General features: G+C 31.5%; 6 protein-coding genes across 14 annotated transcripts in view; all 6 read right to left on the minus strand.

Moving 5' to 3' along the window:
* Nucleotides 1-399: 399 nt before the first annotated feature.
* LOC109600357 (uncharacterized) lies at nt 400-2,352 on the minus strand. 2 transcript variants are annotated; one of them, XM_020016502.2, is made up of 5 exons: nt 1,962-2,352; nt 1,771-1,898; nt 1,221-1,312; nt 954-1,170; nt 400-901 (listed from the first exon to the last, which is right to left on the minus strand). In XM_020016502.2, exons 1-5 carry the CDS (start codon nt 2,015-2,017, stop codon nt 459-461), a joined length of 936 nt encoding a protein of 311 aa, XP_019872061.1. In that variant the 5' UTR covers nt 2,018-2,352; the 3' UTR covers nt 400-458. The 2 variants fall into 2 exon arrangements, with proteins under 2 accessions (XP_019872061.1, XP_019872060.1); XM_020016501.2 differs by having other exon boundaries at nt 1,967-2,351.
* Nucleotides 2,353-2,627: 275 nt separating this feature from the next.
* Nucleotides 2,628-4,157, minus strand: LOC109600358 (glyoxylate reductase/hydroxypyruvate reductase). Of its 2 annotated transcripts, none has more exons than XM_020016503.2 (6): nt 4,001-4,157; nt 3,837-3,945; nt 3,660-3,781; nt 3,355-3,544; nt 2,850-3,304; nt 2,628-2,793 (listed from the first exon to the last, which is right to left on the minus strand). In XM_020016503.2, the coding sequence occupies exons 1-6, from the start codon at nt 4,014-4,016 to the stop codon at nt 2,675-2,677; spliced, it is 1,011 nt and encodes a 336-aa protein (XP_019872062.1). In that variant the 5' UTR covers nt 4,017-4,157; the 3' UTR covers nt 2,628-2,674. The 2 variants fall into 2 exon arrangements, with proteins under 2 accessions (XP_019872062.1, XP_049818297.1); XM_049962340.1 differs by having other exon boundaries at nt 4,055-4,130.
* A 142-nt stretch (nt 4,158-4,299) lies between these two features.
* Nucleotides 4,300-5,148, minus strand: LOC126264407 (glyoxylate reductase/hydroxypyruvate reductase-like). Its single transcript, XM_049962346.1, has 2 exons — nt 4,505-5,148; nt 4,300-4,448 (listed from the first exon to the last, which is right to left on the minus strand). Exons 1-2 carry the CDS (start codon nt 4,929-4,931, stop codon nt 4,330-4,332), a joined length of 546 nt encoding a protein of 181 aa, XP_049818303.1. The 5' UTR covers nt 4,932-5,148; the 3' UTR covers nt 4,300-4,329.
* LOC126264137 (glycerate dehydrogenase-like) lies at nt 5,002-5,427 on the minus strand. Its single transcript, XM_049970803.1, has 2 exons — nt 5,357-5,427; nt 5,002-5,308 (listed from the first exon to the last, which is right to left on the minus strand). Exons 1-2 carry the CDS (start codon nt 5,425-5,427, stop codon nt 5,002-5,004), a joined length of 378 nt encoding a protein of 125 aa, XP_049826760.1.
* Nucleotides 5,428-5,855: 428 nt separating this feature from the next.
* LOC109600353 (glyoxylate reductase/hydroxypyruvate reductase) lies at nt 5,856-7,470 on the minus strand. 3 transcript variants are annotated; one of them, XM_020016494.2, is made up of 6 exons: nt 7,318-7,470; nt 6,985-7,086; nt 6,815-6,936; nt 6,573-6,762; nt 6,070-6,524; nt 5,856-6,017 (listed from the first exon to the last, which is right to left on the minus strand). In XM_020016494.2, the coding sequence occupies exons 1-6, from the start codon at nt 7,335-7,337 to the stop codon at nt 5,899-5,901; spliced, it is 1,008 nt and encodes a 335-aa protein (XP_019872053.1). In that variant the 5' UTR covers nt 7,338-7,470; the 3' UTR covers nt 5,856-5,898. The 3 variants fall into 3 exon arrangements, with proteins under 3 accessions (XP_019872053.1, XP_019872055.1, XP_049818298.1); XM_020016496.2 differs by having other exon boundaries at nt 6,985-7,196; nt 7,318-7,454; XM_049962341.1 differs by having other exon boundaries at nt 6,985-7,196; nt 7,252-7,353.
* A 392-nt stretch (nt 7,471-7,862) lies between these two features.
* The window catches only part of LOC109600354 (class A basic helix-loop-helix protein 15), a 33,510-nt gene continuing 22,798 nt past the window's right edge, over nt 7,863-18,574 (minus strand). For 4 of the 5 annotated variants that reach the window (XM_020016498.2, XM_049962345.1, XM_049962344.1 and 1 more), the window contains 4 exons: nt 10,104-10,278; nt 9,900-10,045; nt 9,399-9,535; nt 7,863-9,341 (listed from right to left, as the gene is read on the minus strand). In XM_020016498.2, the coding sequence (XP_019872057.1) occupies nt 9,197-9,341; nt 9,399-9,535; nt 9,900-10,045; nt 10,104-10,260 (585 nt within the window). In that variant the 5' untranslated portion in view covers nt 10,261-10,278 and the 3' untranslated portion in view covers nt 7,863-9,196. Of the gene's footprint in view, nt 9,342-9,398; nt 9,536-9,899; nt 10,046-10,103; nt 10,279-14,902; nt 15,132-18,574 lie in introns of those variants that run through there. The other variant, XM_020016497.2, reaches the window with a different exon arrangement.

An 18,574-nucleotide genomic window follows, 5' to 3' on the forward strand; every position in this document is an offset into this window, starting at 1 on the left:
TTAATGATAAGCTCACGTTAGGTAAAAGTTCCACTATTGACAGTTATGAATGACTTGTTTTTTAGGTTTAAAGTCTAAATTATGACCGATATACATTTGTTGCTATAGGTAAGGAGTAAAGTTTGTCAATATAACAAATATGGAATTATTTTATACGTAAATTAGTTTATCAAAATGCTATAAACTTTACAAAATAGTATTATAAAATTTTAATCCCATAATAAAATGATGACAATAATGTGTTTTCTTACTTACACAAATATCCTTTGATTCTATTAGAAATTGTATCAAAATAAATAAGGAATTAAAGGATTATGTTTAAACAAATATTTGTATTAAAACTAATTTAATGGTTTTAGTAATTTTTCATTTATTATTCAATAAAATGAAACACCAAAATGATTCATAAAATGTAGGTATATTAGAAATCTTTACAATGAGGTATATTAAAAATCACATTACTTCGTTCCTTCTGTAGAACTATTACCAATCTCTTTTTCCTCATGTTGCTCTTTCTCCACTTTTTCATCTTTATCATTTCTAGACATAACGTGGTAAATGGTATACGGCTTATTAACAATCATATGAAAACCGTGGAAGCAATCAATTTTTAAATCATTCTTTTTATACTCTAAGTACTTTTGTACGAAGAATCTGTTTAATTCATGCACTTTTGGGTGTTCCAGGTATTGGTCAACGTTCATCCATTTGCAGTCGAGGATTTCTCTTTCGCATTTGGCGATGTCGTAGGTGGTCGGCTTGAGGCTCACCACTGTATAAATGTCTGAACAGTCATACATCACGTGGTGGGTATGTCTGAAAGTCAGGACTGTTTCGAATGTTGTTTTGATATTGGTTTCTTCAAAGACTTCTCGTATTGCTGCATCCACCAAATTCTCACCTAAAGGATGCACTAAATTGTAAACTAGTTGAAAGAAGGAAATTAGTATTACCTGGTTCAACGTAACCACCAGGTAGTTTCCACAGGGGTTTATCTCCAACAAAATATTTCTCGCTTACGACTAAAATTTGGTTGGCGTCGTTTATGACCACAGCTCCAACTCCAATCATTGTGTGCGCATAATGCGGAATGTTGCAGACTTCGTTTGTTGGAAGCCAATTGTACATCATCACATAATCTTCTTTGGCATGATGGAATTTAAAACCATGCTAGAAATGCTCGTCATTAGTTGGTAAGTGTGAAATCATAAGAAATTTACCTTGGCCAGAACTGGAACCCAGTCGGATTGGGCCAGATTTACTTTAAACCAAATACCTCTTTTGCCTTCCTTTCGCCATGTGTTAAGTGATTCTAAAATTATTAATTACAACAATATGTTATTAACAGTGCAAAATTTAGAATTTAATACTATTGTGATATATGTATATATACTAAATACTACTAAAAATATGTTAATATATAGACTTAAAACAATTTCCATATTATATAGGAATTATTCATATTAACACACATTATTTTTCTAAAATACGTATGATAGAAAACGTTATCAATTAATGCAATCTGATTACCGAGAATGAAAATAACTACGTATTAAAAATTAACTAATATTAGTCAGAAATACAAAATATGCACAATTGAAATACATGATAAGATTTAAGATTAAACGCATCTCATTTTTACAGTATGCAACCCAAATAACACCGGCATCATGTCTCCCTCAATCAAAACAATCTTCTGACAGACGAATGTGTGTCAAAACTACGCACTAAACACCTAAAAACGTGCTCCACAAAAAGTGTCATACGTACCGTGCAGTTTGTGTCCTAAATCCCCATTGTCATTTTCCTTGTCAGATTTAACAGTGACACCGTTGAATCGGTCCAACTCACCCTGGAAAACGTTGGTGGAGCTCATTTTCCTCGCAACGTCGGATTTGCTGCAATTGCCGTAAATTACATAAATTTTACCTAATTAAAAAAACACTATTGATTGTTTAAACCATACTGTCGCGTGACGCGTTGCGGTGCCGTTCCCACTAAACCACTTGAACGACATAATCTAGTGACCAGTCGGACATTTTTTATCAGGATCATTTAATTTAATGTTATCCGGACATTGCACTATCATCACTTTCAATTTTCTGATTAGGAAAATATTATATAAAGGTTACACACGTGTCCTTGACTCGGAAGTTATGAAATGGCAAGAAAATGCGTCAAACATTTGGACATAGTATTTAGTTTAGGGAACATTTATTAATTTGCTGATTAGATAATTAAATAGATCAAGGCTGTTTACCAGGTAATTATCTGTAAGGGATAAAGTTATTAAACATATTAGCCATATTCTATTGTTATAATATAAACATAGATGGCTCTATTAAAATTATTAAGACATGGAATTAAATAAAGATGTCGCCTATAAATTTAAATACCCAAACACTATTTGTAAATATTAAAGCGATAATCTCCATTTATTTATATTCTAATTTGTAATATTACATAATACATTATTTTTTCTATTTAATCATGTGATGCTCTTATTATTTTATAAAATCTATGACTATTAAATATATGTGTTAATATAAACATTTATGTTTATTTATTCGTTTATATCAAATTTTCGTATTCATTAATTAACATCAACATAATAAATCAACAGTTTTAAAAAAATATTTTTTATTAGTTTGAACTATTAATATTAATACAGACATTAAACAACAGGTGTAAACATTTCCTCTCCGCCAAGTCCCCTCAAAATATTGAGGGCAGTCAACTCCGCCATTGCTTTCTTTGTTTCCACGGTTGCGCTACCCAAATGTGGCATTATTACTGTAAAATTCAAATTTGTAACATCTTCAAATCAAATCTTTGAGCAAAAGTCTTACCAACATTGGGCAGTTTAAGTAGGTCATGATCTTTTGGTAACGGTTCAGGGTAAACGACGTCCAAACCAGCAGCAAAAATTTTACCAGTTCTCAAAGCATCAATCAGCGCTTCTTGATCAACGACTTCGCCTCTGGCAATATTTACGAACACTGCGTTCTTTTTGGTCTTGCTAAAGAAATCTTTGCCGATCAAACCTCTAGTTTCGTTTGTCAGCGGTACTGCTACGAAAATGAAGTCGCTCTCTTTGTTAAGTTTTTCGAGGTTCACAAATTTGGCTCCTAAAGATTTAGCTCCGTCCTTTTCAGTCCTGCTGGTATACAAAATTGTTTTGACTCCAAATGGTTTAACACGTTTAGCGATTTCTGTTCCGATACTTCCCAGACCGATAATACCGACGGTCGAATCTTTGATGTCTGTTCCGAGCATCCATTGAATTCCTGGAGTCCATTCACCGCTAAAAATAATATTTTATACATATCTGTATTTAGTATTGCAAGTTATTACTTGTCGATTTTTAGCCTTCCTTCATGAAGCCTTCTTGAAGCACCGAGTGCAAGAAGAATTGCAGTATCAGCAACGGCATCACTGAGTACACCTCTGGTATTGCCTAATTTTATTCCCCGCTTTTTCAGTTCACTAATGTCAATGTGGTCATAACCAGCAGACATTGTTGCCACAGTCTTCATTTGTGGACCTGGTTAAAAAAACAAAGAGAAAACTGTAACATTAAAACTAGTTTACATTGAATTGCAATGCAATGACAGTAATTTAATCCAAGGAAACTAATAAGTTATGCTGAAACCCGTTACCTGCAGCATCTAGAATTTCCGCATCTAATTTTAGTCCCATTGCCCAAAATAGCGCATCCACTCCTTTAATCTTTTCCAAAATTTCTTCTTTGGTGCCTTTTTCTACTTTTATTAAATCACATCTTTAAACAAATAAAATATTTAGTTAATTTGTTATTAATGAAATGTCGAACTCACTTTTTCTCCAATATATCATACGCAATTTCTGGAATGCCTGGATCAGTCATCAATACTTTAGGTCTCTTTGGAGAGCATTGGATGAATGTCGAAAGGTACAAAATCAAACCTGATCACGAAAACAATAAAAATCCAATAATGAATCAACAAAACTCTTTACTTACATATGTTTGTCCACATTTTACAATCAAATCAGCAATTTATCCAACTTCACTTACATTTATATATAAGATTGTGCAAGCCTCGGCAAGAGATCTACAGTTAGTAAAACAAGTTTGCCGACTAAAGAGAAAATGTTTAGGTACTTGGTTCACGCTAAATGGCATTGAACCACACGGTACGCTATTCAATAGGTTGCATGGAAACGATAATTTATATGTTATATAATTAAGATATCGATTCGTTCGTAATTGGAATTTTGTTGATATTTACAATCAGTGTTATGTTTAAAGAAACCCACTACTATTTCATAATATTTTTATTTACATATATTTCAACATACTGGTGTTAATAGTTTCTCTCCATTCAAACCTCGCAAAATATTTTTAGCGGTCAATGACGCCATCGCGTCTCTAGTTTGTCTCGTGGCACTTCCCAAATGCGGCATCAAAACTGTAACGTAAATTTAATACAAAACAAACATTATGATTAATTTATGTACAACGTACCAACATTCGGGAGTCGAAGTAGTTCGTGATTAGCAGGCAAAGGTTCCGGTGTCATAACATCCAAACCTGCTGCAAAAAGATTGCCCTCCTTCAGAGCTTCAATCAGAGCTTCTTGATCCACGATTTCTCCTCTGCTCACGTTCACCAAAACTGCTGTTTGTTTGGTCTTACTCAAAAAATCTTTATTTATGCATCCTCTCGTTTCATCATTTAACGGACAAGATATTATTATATAATCGCTCTGTCTATTCAATGTTTCCAGATCGACGAATTTGGCATCCAAGTCTTTGCCTTCAGGCTTTTCCCTGTGACCTGTATATAAAAACTGACCAACGTTAAAAGCCTTGAGTCTTTTTACTATGGTTTGTCCAATTCCTCCCAGTCCGATGATACCAACTGTAGATCCCGCAATATCTTGTCCTAACATTTGGTTCACCTCTTTTTTCCAAGTGCCTCTACAAAAATAATATTAATAACGGTTAAACAAAACATGATTTTTACTTTTGGATTGAAATCAGGCCTTCATGAGCTCTTCTGGCGGCAGCTAATGCCAATAATACAGCAACATCAGCAACTGCATCGTTGAGAACGTTTGGGGTGTTACCTAAGGTAATTCCTCGTTTTCTTAAACCGTCTACATCTATATGATTATAACCAGCTGACATAGTTCCTACGGTTTTTAAACAAGAAGCAGCAGAAATTATTTCTCCATCCAGTGGTAAATGACTGGCCCAAAAGACTGCATCGACATTTTTTATTTTGGAAACAATTTCTTGTTTGGTTTCGGCTACCACCAAATCGCACCTAGAAAACAGTTTTTAAGTACTTGTTTTGTAAACATGAGATTCTTACTTTTCTTCTAGGATTTTTATTGCCACATCTGGAATGGTTGAACTCGTCATTAAAACTTTTGGCCTAACCATTGTGGAGTACTTCAATAAACTGTAACAAATAGAATTAAAACAACTTAATATAGTTCTATTATTTGATAAACCAATTAAGACAATTAATAAATGATAAACGATAATGTATATTTTTTTTAATTAAAATTTTATTTATTCAAATTCTTCCTTACAAATAAAACAAATAAATTATCTGATATAGCAACATATATAATTCTAGAAAATGTCCTTGAAGTTTTCTCATCATAACAGACTAATTCCAATAGTATATTCTAGATCAAAAAAAAAAATATATGTTTATATGTATTCGGCTCTAAATAAACATTATCTACATAATTTAATACTTCTGAGATTTGTTAAGATAAAATAATCAACACAATTAAAAACGTAATTCTTCTTAAGATTAATTTTAAATGATGTTGCACAATTTTGGATAACTAGAACTGATATGAAAATAAAATATTTTAATGGAACAAATTTTTATTAATTAAATTAAAATACAGGTGTAAACATTTCTTCTCCTCCCAATCCTCGCAAAATATTATTAGCGGTAAGTTCAGCCATGGCATCTCTAGTTTTTTTAGTTGCACTTCCCAAATGTGGCAGAAGGACTAAAAAACAATTAGTAATACGTTTTTTTTAAGTTTCGATGAAAAATATTACCAACATTAGGAAGAGTAAGTAATTCACTATCAGTTGGTAAAGGTTCTGGAGTCATGACGTCCAAACCAGCTGCAAAAATCTTGCCTGTCTTCAAAGCATTAACCAGAGCGTCTTGATCGACTATTTCACCTCTGGCAATATTTACAAATACTGCATTGCTTTTGGTCTTACTGAAAAAATCTCTTCCAAGTATTCCTCTGGTCTCATCAGTCAAAGGACAAGCGACAATTATAAAATCACTTTCATTGGCCAGCGAATCTAAGTCTACAAAATGTGCGCCCAGTTGGGTTCCTTCTGGTTTCTCTTTGTGACCTGTGTACAAGAACTTGGACACTCCAAAAGGCCTCAATCTTTTAAGTATGGTTTGTCCAATCCCTCCTAATCCAATAATACCCACAGTTGACCCAGAAATATCCTGACCTAACATCCACTGCTGGTTGGGTTTCCACTGTCCTCTAAATAAACATTAACAACTTTGATATACTATAGTTGTAAGAACTCACTGTTGGATTTTGAGGAAACCTTCATGAAGTCTTCTGGAAGCCGCAAGAGCTAAAAGTACAGCTATATCAGCAACTGCGTCATTTAGCACTTCTGGCGTGTTTCCTAGACGAATACCGCGTTTCTTCAGTTCCGCCAAATCAATGTGATTGACGCCTGCAGACATTGTTCCCACCGTCTTCATTTGTGGACCTCCAAACAATTGTTCTTAGCATTAAAATAGCTAAACAATTAGAAATTCTACCTGCAGCTTCAATTATATCTTTGTCCAATGGTATTTTGGTAGCCCAAAATAAGGCATCAACTCCAGGTACTTTAGATAAGATTTCATCTTTGGTTTCATGTTCAACTCTAATTAGTTCACATCTGAAAATATGGTTTAGTGTTTGAACAAGAATTATAGGTTTCTCTTACTTTTGGCTGAGAATGTCGAAGGCGATTTGCGGCGTTGTAGGGTTGGACATCAAAATTTTTGGGCGACTCATCGTTGCGGCGGTTCGTAGTGTCTTTGCGAGACTGACACAAACACAATAATAATCTAATATAAATATTTGAATTTGATCACGTGTTTCAACGCAACTATTGATAAATGTTTTGGCGATTATTTGAAAATTTTCGATTTGTTCCTGCGAAGCGAATTATTGGTTTGTAATATGTAATATATTTAATAAAAACACATACCGATATGATGTTACGTTTTAAACCGATTCGTACACCAATGACTTATGAACAAATGCTCATACTTACCGAACACCAAGGTTAAACATATCTATCAATTCTATTTAAAAAAGTTGCGTTCGTATTCATCATAAAGTGGGGAATTCGGACTTGCTGGAACCCATCAAATTCGTTGATTAGATTTATTAAATAAATATAGATAAAAGTTAGGATGTTGACGTAATATTCATAAAAGATTAGGTTATGTAATAATAAATAAGCAAAATTTTGTGATTATTTATTGCTTTTAGATCTAAAAATGATTTTTAATTTTGCAGTTGTAAAAATAACTTGATAATAAAGCTCTTTGGGCATATAGAAATAATACAACATTACAGTTTTCTGTAAATTTGTACTCCTATATATAGAAAATTTCTGATAGATTGCGCTAATTTTATGTTAGTATTACTATTATTTGAAAGATGTCTATAACAATATTTAAATATAAAATACTTTTTAAACGTGTAGACGAATTGATTAAAATTTTAATCGTTGATTAATACTGGGTGATAAAAATAAAAATATTTTAAATAATAAATATAAAAATTACTAATTTCAGAAATAAAACTACAAAATTAATATACACCGATATAACTTGTTTATTTTTAATTTACACTTGCTTTTATATATCTGATTTTCATAATATGTATATTGATTCATTATAATATATCTTTACAAGAATACACTTAATACATTTCATAAAATATATATTATATACTTATACTTTTTTAAACTAAAAAAAACTTGTGCCAAGTTTTTTCTACGATATCACATTTTGCGTTTGGAACATCATGCATCAATTGATTTGAATTTAAGTAAAAAATTTTCTTTCTGTTTCACACAAAAAAGAAAATTTCTTAATTGAATCTGTAAGTCCGTCTTGAGCATAGTAATAGAGAGTATTTTTTAAGATACCCCACAAAGGTAACTTTCATTTAAGACAACATTTTAATAGCTAAAGCTCAGTCGTACTGGCAAAATAATGAACCGCCGTATTTTTTCAGAGTTGATAAAAAGATGGTATGTTTAAAAATATATTTAAAAAACAGGTACAATGTAGTGGAAATTTAAATTCGAACATACCCGAACAATCGGTCAATTATTTTGCTACTACGGCCAATAAATCTACGGAGAACTGCACAATTCCGATACAAAAACTAAATCGAATTTCATTGTTGTCGAAATTGACTCGAGGTCTCCAGCAACAAAAGTTATAATCTCCATCAACTTAAAATCTAACACTAAAATAATTTATACAACCTTTTCAAAATTCAATACAATAGTAAAAATAAATTTCTTCATATAGTCCTCAATATTATGTACACTAGTTCACACGGAATGAAACAAACGGAAGCACAAAAAATCACAATTGGCTTTATCAACAAAAATAAATCAGACACACATAGCCATAAAAAAGGCTTTAGGGATATGCACATTTATATTTGCAAAACCACTCGGAGAATTGTTGGCGAATTGTTATATTTGTATGCTGGTGCAAAACATTTGGCACACTGCAAGTAGTTTATAATCATTTTGCAACAACACACGCAGTGAAATAATATTGTTTCCTTTTGATAATATTCGATATAATTGTACCCTGTTGCAATTATAAAATTCTCCGAGTAATTTCTGTTAATTCTCTATATTTATAAATATATGATATTTATACAATATATTTAGTCATTAAAATTAATTCATTTAGTCAACGTTTTGCACAATCCACACTTGCACAAAACTGATTCAAATTTCCGTCTCTTCTAATTAAAAATTCTTCTAAGCCTCATTTGTACATCTTCTTGGTCCGTTCACGATTTGGGCAAAGCGACGAATATCCAACTACAACTAATGGAATGTGACATAGTGACTGGGAAAATAAAATAAAACGATTTTCCGGCCAATTTTTGAGCAGTTAACGCGAATTCACCATCGGATTTTCCGGATGAGACTCTAAGTTCTGCTGAAACATGCTGTTGTTATTTTGCTCTCGTGTTGTTGTTGTTTCTTCATTTGCATCTAATTCTACGTTTTCATCACTTTCAACAACATCTTGGAATCTGCACAAAAATTAATGGTTAATTATGGGATAGTTGTTTAGAAATTACGGAGCTTACGTATAATGTTTCTCTTCTCCTCTCATTTCACATATGACATTCGTTAATGCCATTATGTAATTTTTTGCTAATGTTAAAGTTTCTATTTTGGATAGTTTACGTTCCATTTTTATATGGGGTATTACTTCTCTAAGTTGCTGTAACAAAAAAAAAAAAAAAAGAAAATATTAATTTTCTTAGTATTTCCAATTGAATCTAGTTAAGACGAGCTGTACCCTACATATTTTGATCTACTTCTTTCTTTGAAGTACTCTTAAAAAATATGTATTTCATTACTGCAATTATTGTAGCTAAAATTACGAATTCATTTTTTATTTATTTTCTCGTCTCTGTAACTAACTCTGTTGGGGTGTAACGCAGCAATAAAACAAAGGGAGGTTGATGGCTGTATATGAAAATGCATTAAATTGTCTCCCATTTAATTATTTAGAGATCTAGAAACATTTTCGCTAATCTAATCTTTACATCCCCAAAACAAACCAAAATCCAAATTCATCATACCTCGAATGCATCATTTAACGAGTGCATCCTCATTCTCTCTCTCTCGTTGCTTTCCAGTCTTCTTAAGTTTCTCTCTCTTGCACTTATGCATGTCTTCCGCCGTCGAATCGTGACGCCGCTGGAGGCGCTACCACTGGACGCACTTCCTGAAATCAAAACCGATTTTAGAACTCAAAAAACATTACAAATTCGCAAAGGACTCACCTCCGTGTTTCCGCCGTTTTCGACTGATGGCTTCGTCACTGCTCGACTCGGTGAGATCGTCCCTTCCGTTGATGTTGTGTTTTCTAAGTTCCATTTCCTCCACCTCCACGTCCTCCTCTTCCTCTTGCCACGTTGCAGTCATCTCTAAAGACCGCATTCTACGACCACTGCCACGCTGCAATGGATTAGACAAAATGGTTTATTGAGTTTATCAATATTGAATTGTCTGGAAGTTATCGGTTTATGGCAATTGTAAATTGAATAGCTATTTGCAATAAAAATTGTTTATAAAAAATTAATAGGACAGAACAGAGGCCAAAATTTTTATGTATATTATTTTGTTTAATGTCAGTTAGTAGCAACAGTGTCATGTACAAATTATTGGAGTTGACATAAAACATTGAAATACGTCAATTTTATTATTTTATTAAAAAGATACATTCGGAAGAAATAAAAAGTAACCTTCGATAACACGCCTATTTTAGTAAATGACAAAATGGATAAAATGCCAAAATTCTCACCAATAGTAATTTATTATTTACCTTGAGTCAAATTTAATGCGACCAACTTTAAAAATGTCATAAATGATGCATCGATTTGAAGGATTCCATTGGAATTCACAATTGGCCACCTGTTTAAAGATGCCAAATGAGATAAATTTAGAATTTTCTAATTCGATTTTAAATAATTACATTTAAATGACGGATTACCATTATTATTTGAGAAGGCGACACATTAATATTAATGTCAGTTTAACTGTTATTTTAAATTTATTCCTTTGCATTTTATATGCGAATGTCAATTTATTTTTATTGCAGCTTCGAAATGAAACAGATAACAATTATAATTTAATTAATCATTAAGTAAATCAACGAATGGTGATAAAATTACAATCTGACCATTAATTAACACTGTTTATGAAAACGCATTTGTAATTATTATTTGATTAACATTAAACTACTTGCATCAAATCCTACGGTAATATTAGTCATTAAAATTACTGTTTTTATCATAATCTTTAAATTAACATCCAAATTTTTTTTAGAAAGTTCACGTATTTGTTCGTTTTGCATCTGCTATCGGCACAACCGTGAACAGCTGATACCTTAGTGTATTTTTTAATGGGTCTATGTACAGCAAGATGTCGTGATCATTTTTTACTTGTTTTCCATTGTGCACATTACAGAAGAACAAATTCGACTGCGAGACAAATACGAGTCCCGTTTACCAATCGTGGGTACAGTTTGACAAGTTTGATTGGCAGAGAACTGGGGCAAAAACAAAATAGTCCGCAATTTATTCATATTGTACTCGATACTGATGGCATATAAATTGGAAATTATCAGTCCCGGCGCAAGGGAAAATCTCATGCATTAAGATGTTAAAGATGTTTGCGGTGCCTTTAAAATTACACGCGATTTATTCCAAGGATAGATTATGTAACCTTCTTGGAAATGGTTAATTTACATTAAAATTATTATACGAGAATAGGTTTTAAGAAATGTCAATTCGAGGAGGAATTATTGTTATTAATTAATTGACGTATAGCCGATGCTAATCATTTGTTATTCGCGAAGTTACGAAAAACACGGTGGTTTACAATCGAATTAAAACAATGTCGTGTCAAGGTTTACTATCCTCGTTGCTTGAATGGCTTTTCGTTTGAGGAATCATTGATTTTGATCCAATTTACAATTATGGCGAACATAAAAATGAACAACCACTTTTGTACAATAAATATTCGTTAATTGCACAAAAATTGAAAAAAAAAGAATCATTAAACGTTTCGGCTAATTGGCATTTAAACCAGGTACTTTCTAAAAGGAATGTACCGTCGGTATTCCATGTTACCTAACGCCAGCAAATAATAAACCTTGCGTCCGTATGATTTATGTCACAGTCAGCGCGTATCATTTTTTATGTTCCATTGAACCCAGCGGTATCTCAGCCAATAAAAACGACATTGCCCCGACAATTAATTTGTAGCAAACGCGCACCGAGAAACCAATTATATTTAATATGGCAGTTTGTAATGTCTTTCACTTAGAAAGTGCTGTAAACATGGAATTAATATTGTTTTGATTACATAAAGGTCGTGCACACCGTATTGTTTTTATGTGCACTTCTTCTCTCGCTCAAGATTATTACAATTATCTCAGCAATTGAAATTTGCTACTGGATGTAAATGTTTTACAAAGTTGTATCAGCATGTTGGCACGGCCATTAAACAACGTTCGACGATAACTATATGCACTTAATGATCATTTTGACTTGGCATTTACTAATTATAATATATGACATTTTAAACTATTTGAATTTTACATAACATGTACCATTTGAATACAAAAAGTTTTGAGCAGTTTCAAAGTAAAACGTAAGTAACTTCCTAAAAATTATGCTAAAAAACTTAATAAAACAATTTGATGACATACGAATTTCTTGTCGAAGTTAATAATTGAAATTCTGTTTGAATAATGTCCCCATAAAAGAAGTAAATTGTCTCAGACAATTCTGGTAATTTATGTTGTACCCTCGTCCAATTACAAGTCAATGTTGCTCCTCGCATTGTTCTTTCATTACCCCGCGTTTAAAAAAACTTCTTGTTCTTGTTCCGGTATAAATTTAGACCTCGATCCTAAAATAAACACGCCCATTAACATTCAAGATTTATGCAAATAGGCGATAGTCTTGTCGTTTTTCCTTTCCACGGGTTTATTAAAAATAAAAAACACAAACCCGGCGCTAATGTATTCATAAAAGTATTTGCGAAAATGATTAACATATTTTCAAGTTTTGATGGACGCAAATTAAAAAGTTGCCGATCCGACCGCGCGGAATATTAAAACGGGTGCCTGACGAAAAAAAAAAAAAAAAAAAAAGTGGCAAATCTAATTTTTAAGCTGGGTGGTAATTACATTTGAACCCAGTAAATGACATATTTTTTAAGAAAGAAAACCCTTCAGGAATACTGAAATCCCAAAACGGCTGCGGAAAGAATTACTTCTTTGCGGGCGTCGTCGTCGCGTTTTAGCGGAATCGGACGCTCGTGATGGAAATGTCACGCGCGAAAATTGCTTTTGCTACCAAATTAAATGAATTACGGGGGGGATGCAGGCGTCTATTTAACCTGTATCGACGATATTGACAAGTCTAGTTTAAATCGCGGTTTTGTGCTGTTTTCTTTATGTTGTTGTTTACGGCGCCGAATTTAATAATATTTACTGACAATACAAGCGTATATACATAATAGAGAGAGTTCATATATAATTCGTGGTCCGGTTTATTTTATGAAATTAATAAATAAAGAAATTTTTGCCGTATTTTAAATTAATTTAATTGTGATCGTTAATAGGATTTAATTAGTAAATTATCTAGTTATTTATCTGGATTATAACAGGTTTTAAATGATTATCTGTTTATAATTTATAGATATAAAAGGTGGAATTGTTTGTTCATAAAAATTGCATATATAAATTAATGATTAAAACGAGAAAAAAATATCCAATATTAATTTTAATTAAAGAGTATTTTTATAGCTTGAAATTGAGTTTCAAACGATGTAATATTTATATAAAAATATATATTATACTAAATTAGTTAACGTTTTTAATTTGTATTTAAATTGCATATCAAATTTTATTTACAATTTACAAATTCATCAATATTTTAACTTAGTATAAATATTTGATATCCATTTAAAATTTGGAAATACTTCAAATATTATTTAATATGAAAATGTATCCTTTTCTTTAATTAATATTTTAAAACTTTAATTATATGTTTTATGCATTTTTTAAATTTGAAATAGAAAATTAGAAATTAAAATGAAAGAAAATTAAAGAGCTAAAATTGAATGAAAATATGCATAATAAGCATTTATATTTCAATAAAATTATTTATTTGAAAACGTTATAAAGGAAAACGAATTACAACTTCTATAACATTCAATTAGTATGAATTATCTCTTTGTTGCAGATTTTAATATCTTCACAATTAATTAAAATTTCTTTAGTTAAACGAAAAATTGTCAGAACGATCTAAAGAAAAAGAACATTTAATTTATTGTAAATTAACAATGTTCAATAATTATAAAAGGCTTTTAATTTATATTTAAATCATAATTTTTACCATTATATGAAGTTTAATAATTATATAGTTATTATTTATCTAAAATATTTAATAAAACTGTTCAATTATTATAGGATTATAAAATACAGTTTTATAATAAATTTACTTATTTAAAAAGGTTCGTTTTCATAAAAAATTAAAATCGACTCATTAAAAAATTGTTGATAAAAAACTTGTTTATAGGTATTTAAAATAATTACAAAACATTTCCTAAACTTAAAAAAAATGAATTATATTTTTGAAAATAAACAATACATACAAATATTTTTGTATTTAGAATCACAATAGACAAAAATAGAAATTTATAAATATTAGACTTCAAAACAGGCTTGGATAAGAATTCAAATAATTATACAAAACTTTTTAGAGAACGTAATTTGGTATGCATTTTACCGCTAGACAGTTGAAGAATAAACAGTTTGTTTATTTACATATTAATTAACAAGTTATCACTGTACTTCACATATTCTACATTTCCTTTACGATTTTCATTTAACCATAATAATACCACAAAACAAAAGTGCTCATTTCTAATATCTACACTACTTTTGTAAGATTGTGTGGTATTGTAAATTGTCAAAAAAGAGATATAATTGATTTGTCGAAAACTTTTAGTTCAGTAGTTCAAGAAACAGTTACAAGAAACGAAACAATCCGAAACACATAATTACCAATTAATTCATAGCAACTCCCAGTGCACCAAATCCGAAACGAAAACAGTACCACAATATCACAGTCGAATGTCCCACACAAAACACTCAACCCTTAAAACTTCTCTTCGACGAAACGAAAAGTCGACGTTACCAAAGCCAAAAAAAAGAGGTACCACCGCGTGTCAAAACCTCGGTTACGCCTCGACCAGTACGACCAGTACGGGGAGTGCGGCTCGTGCAACGTGAACAGTGAAACTGAATCGGTAGACGGCCGATAAAATTTGCGCTTTCCCGTTAGGCTGCGAGTGAATGGCGTGGTAAAAATCTAGGTCGACTACTTTTAAGTTTGGCAGGCCGCTGAGCCGGAGGAACGGCACGGTACCCGCGCCACCCGCCTCACCCCCTGCCCAAAATGTCCGACTGGTACCGTGGAGATTTCGACGTTACGTGCGAGCCAAACCCGTTTCGAACCGTTGTGGGAAAATGATGCTGGAATCGGTTTCTTCGTGTTCTGGTCGCCGGGGTACCCATACACCTTTTTTATCGTTTTGGTACTGTCGAAGATCCGATCGAACCCAAACCAAAAGAAACGATTACTGTAAAATCCTATAGGAATAATAATTATTGATGTTATTTTTATTGTCCATAAAATGATGGTGCTAAAACGGACAAAAAGAAAAGTGTCGAAAGGCAAAATTTTCAATTCTGTCTTTGATAGCGTTGCGCTTTCCTAAATGTAAAACTTGACTTCAAAAGTTTTTAGTTATCGATTCAATTATCGTTGATATTTTGAAAAAACCTGTTGTATTCAAAGGTATTTATTTCATTTAAATAAAACCTTGAATACAACTTAAAGACCTATAGATATCTTTTAATCAGTATCAGCAATATTCAAACAAGAATGTAACTATTTATGCATAATTATATTTCTTATTATACCATGTACTACTACAATTAAAAGACGATAACTCTGTAACCACAAATTGATCCATCCATAACTTAAACTTAGCCTTGACGGTACGATTATTCGACGTTGTTATACAAAACTATTATTTATTACTATTTAAATTCTTAAAACACGATTCGTTAAATGAAACTCTCATCCAAAAGCAATTATAAGTGGACCGTTTTATGACCGCACCTTGGCTCTAATTAATTTTTGGTAAAGTCAAAATTTCTAACTGCTATTAAATGAATTTTAAGATCCGTCATTTCCGGTGCTAGAGAAACCACTTCTAACGGAAACGACGAGTATAATAATAATATTAACGATTCTATATGATTGTTGTATTTTTCTTGGGTGCTTTCCAGTACGTCACAATTTCAAAATCATAACAAACAATACATGGCACATTACACAATTATAATATACAATCTGTGAAGTTATTTAATTACCGCATAGTTTTCCACATAAAGACGCCAATAAATTTCACCACACTTAACAGTAAATAAATAAACGTTGACGATCACTTGTAAATCGTAGGGTATAAAAAATTGATGCGTGCAATGATCGGTTTCCACGTTCTTAAAAAAAGTGGTCCATCAACCTGTTTGATTTCATCGTTCAGTGCCGAATCCCAGAAGTTCCAATCGATGTATATTTTCTCTCGAAGATCAGATTTTTGTGGTACGGTACTGGTGGCCGTCATTTGGGCAACAAACGAAGACGGGTATTCAGTGCATGAAATTATTATATTAATCCCATACCAGGCATAACTGTACCCAGATAAAAATTCTAACCAAATCGTTACGAAAATTTCGTAATGGTCCACCGTTAACTAATTAATGCTTGGTTTGATTTTGGTTCGTTTTTGACGCTAACAACTTATTAAAATCGCACAGTTAATAATTTTGTTAATTAACCAGCAATTTAAATAAAAGCAACGCATACAGAACGAGAAAATTTGTATCTGTAATGTAGATAGAGGCTGAAGCTGTTCCACAAATTTCCTATGCAATCCTGGAAGCAAGCTACAAAGGAGCTCTAATTAGGCAGTAGAATTTTTGTAATTATTTGTTTACGAGCCACTATTAAACAGATTTAACGGTCGTCTGCCACGTGAATTAGCATAATTCCGTTTCCTTGCAATTTTCAGACACCAACAATTAGTACTAACGACTCGCAGATTAATGAAAATCCCCAGCAAGGCCGTTTGTAAGATTTAAACCTTCAGTTCACTCTACCTATCAAGTTAAATTGTGTACCTGCCTGAATTGTTCAAGTTAATTGGCGGTCTGCGTAAATTTTTAAGTACTATGAAATTGTGCCTTGATTTGTTATTCAATGTGTTTCGGAAGCGTATTCGTGGAAAGAAAGTGGCCGCTTTCATGACAGATACTTAGTGACACACTGCAAATAAAAAAAAATAAATGTCCGTGATCGAAATGCCAAAATGCTGTATCGGGAAATGCAATAAGCACATCCATTGTGCATCGGCGCAAAACGTAGGGTGGAATTAATTCGGGGAATTTCTTTGCGAGGACCTTTGTGCATTTTTTAAAAGTTCGAAGGGTCAAAGGAAGCTTTTCCTGAAAGAGGAATATAGTCACAATACGAGTAGATGAATAATATAGACAAAGAAACTATAACCATGAAAAATAAAACAAAAGAATAATATGTAACATTTATTTATTAATAACCATTGTAAATAACAATAATACTTTGGTAATTTAACAATTATGGAAATGATAAATTAAATTAAGTATAGAATTATAATAAATTAATAATTTTAAAATTTATATAACTAAAAAATTTTTAAAAGTAAATTTTGTTAAAAAAACTTTTACAAATTAAAGAAATAATAGTAAATCAATAAACTTTAATCGGACACAAAACAGATTATTTTTATTAAATATTTAAAAAAATATATATCAATTTTAAAACTTTACAAATTGACTATTTGTTTTAAAAATTGAATAGGTACTGATTATTTCTAAGAAAAGAATATATAACATATATAATATAATCTTCTAAAATATTTGTAAAAAATCTAAACATTCATCCTCATCAAAATTTTAATAATTAAAAGTTGAATTACATTACATATAATAATTCCCATTATTTCCATACAAGGAATAACTGTATTATAGGTGTTAACAAATTAATATTTTACTAAACCAATAATTTAAACAATTATTCAAATCAACTCAAAAAAAAAAAATGATTCGAAAAAGAAAAAAAAACATCAAATGAATCACTGAATTTGATCAATAAACAATTTTTTCATCCGCAGTTCCCCTATACACATCATTAAAACCAATTCAGTTAACAATTAACGGTAACCGTAATAAAAAAACAATGACAAAAAAAGCTTCGTATAACGATTTTTTTTCAATCAGAAAACTGTAATATGCACCGCACTATCTCCACCGGGAACGACCTTGCCGCATTTGACATTTGCAAACTAGAAATGTTCTTGTTATAATAAACCGATTGTTGTGGATAAATTTAGCAACATACCAATTATGCTCGGTACAAACACCGATACATTACTAATTGCGTTAGAAAAAAATCAAGGTAAACTTTTCTATCACTGTTTATGCATTTGTCATATTTTCTCTCTTGGTGGAACTCTTCGAAACGAGATTCGCATGAAGAGTTTCATGAAATTCTTGGTGATGGTGTGAAAATTTTATGGTAGTTCCATTTGAAATAAGAATGTTATTGGAATTTGAAGGATACTCTTTTGT

The sequence above is a fragment of the Aethina tumida genome, chromosome 1 (assembly GCF_024364675.1).
Source record: "Aethina tumida isolate Nest 87 chromosome 1, icAetTumi1.1, whole genome shotgun sequence".
Classification (NCBI taxonomy): domain Eukaryota; kingdom Metazoa; phylum Arthropoda; class Insecta; order Coleoptera; family Nitidulidae; genus Aethina; species Aethina tumida.

Excerpts from the sequence above, each read along its gene's own strand:
- LOC109600353 (XM_020016494.2), bottom strand. The coding sequence starts at position 7,337 with ATGTTTAACCTTGGTGTTCG. Across the intron at positions 6,937-6,984 it reads TTCGACATTCTCAGCCAAAA|ATGTGAACTAATTAGAGTTG; the intron begins GTAAGAGAAACC and ends CCATATTTTCAG. Across the intron at positions 6,018-6,069 it reads ACTTACTCTTCCTAATGTTG|TCCTTCTGCCACATTTGGGA; the intron begins GTAATATTTTTC and ends ATTGTTTTTTAG.
- LOC109600357 (XM_020016501.2), bottom strand. The coding sequence starts at position 2,055 with ATGATCCTGATAAAAAATGTCCGACTGGTCACTAGATTATGTCGTTCA. Across the intron at positions 1,899-1,966 it reads CCGCAACGCGTCACGCGACA|CAAATCCGACGTTGCGAGGA; the intron begins GTATGGTTTAAA and ends CGGCAATTGCAG. Across the intron at positions 1,171-1,220 it reads GGGTTCCAGTTCTGGCCAAG|CATGGTTTTAAATTCCATCA; the intron begins GTAAATTTCTTA and ends GAGCATTTCTAG.
- LOC109600358 (XM_020016503.2), bottom strand. Across the intron at positions 3,545-3,659 it reads GGAAATTCTAGATGCTGCAG|GTCCACAAATGAAGACTGTG; the intron begins GTAACGGGTTTC and ends TTTTTTAACCAG. Across the intron at positions 3,305-3,354 it reads GGAAGGCTAAAAATCGACAA|CGGTGAATGGACTCCAGGAA; the intron begins GTAATAACTTGC and ends TATTATTTTTAG.
- LOC126264137 (XM_049970803.1), bottom strand. The coding sequence starts at position 5,427 with ATGGTTAGGCCAAAAGTTTTAATGACGAGTTCAACCATTCCAGATGTG. Across the intron at positions 5,309-5,356 it reads ATAAAAATCCTAGAAGAAAA|GTGCGATTTGGTGGTAGCCG; the intron begins GTAAGAATCTCA and ends ACTGTTTTCTAG.
- LOC126264407 (XM_049962346.1), bottom strand. The coding sequence starts at position 4,931 with ATGTTAGGACAAGATATTGCGGGATCTACAGTTGGTATCATCGGACTG. Across the intron at positions 4,449-4,504 it reads ACTTCGACTCCCGAATGTTG|TTTTGATGCCGCATTTGGGA; the intron begins GTACGTTGTACA and ends TTTACGTTACAG.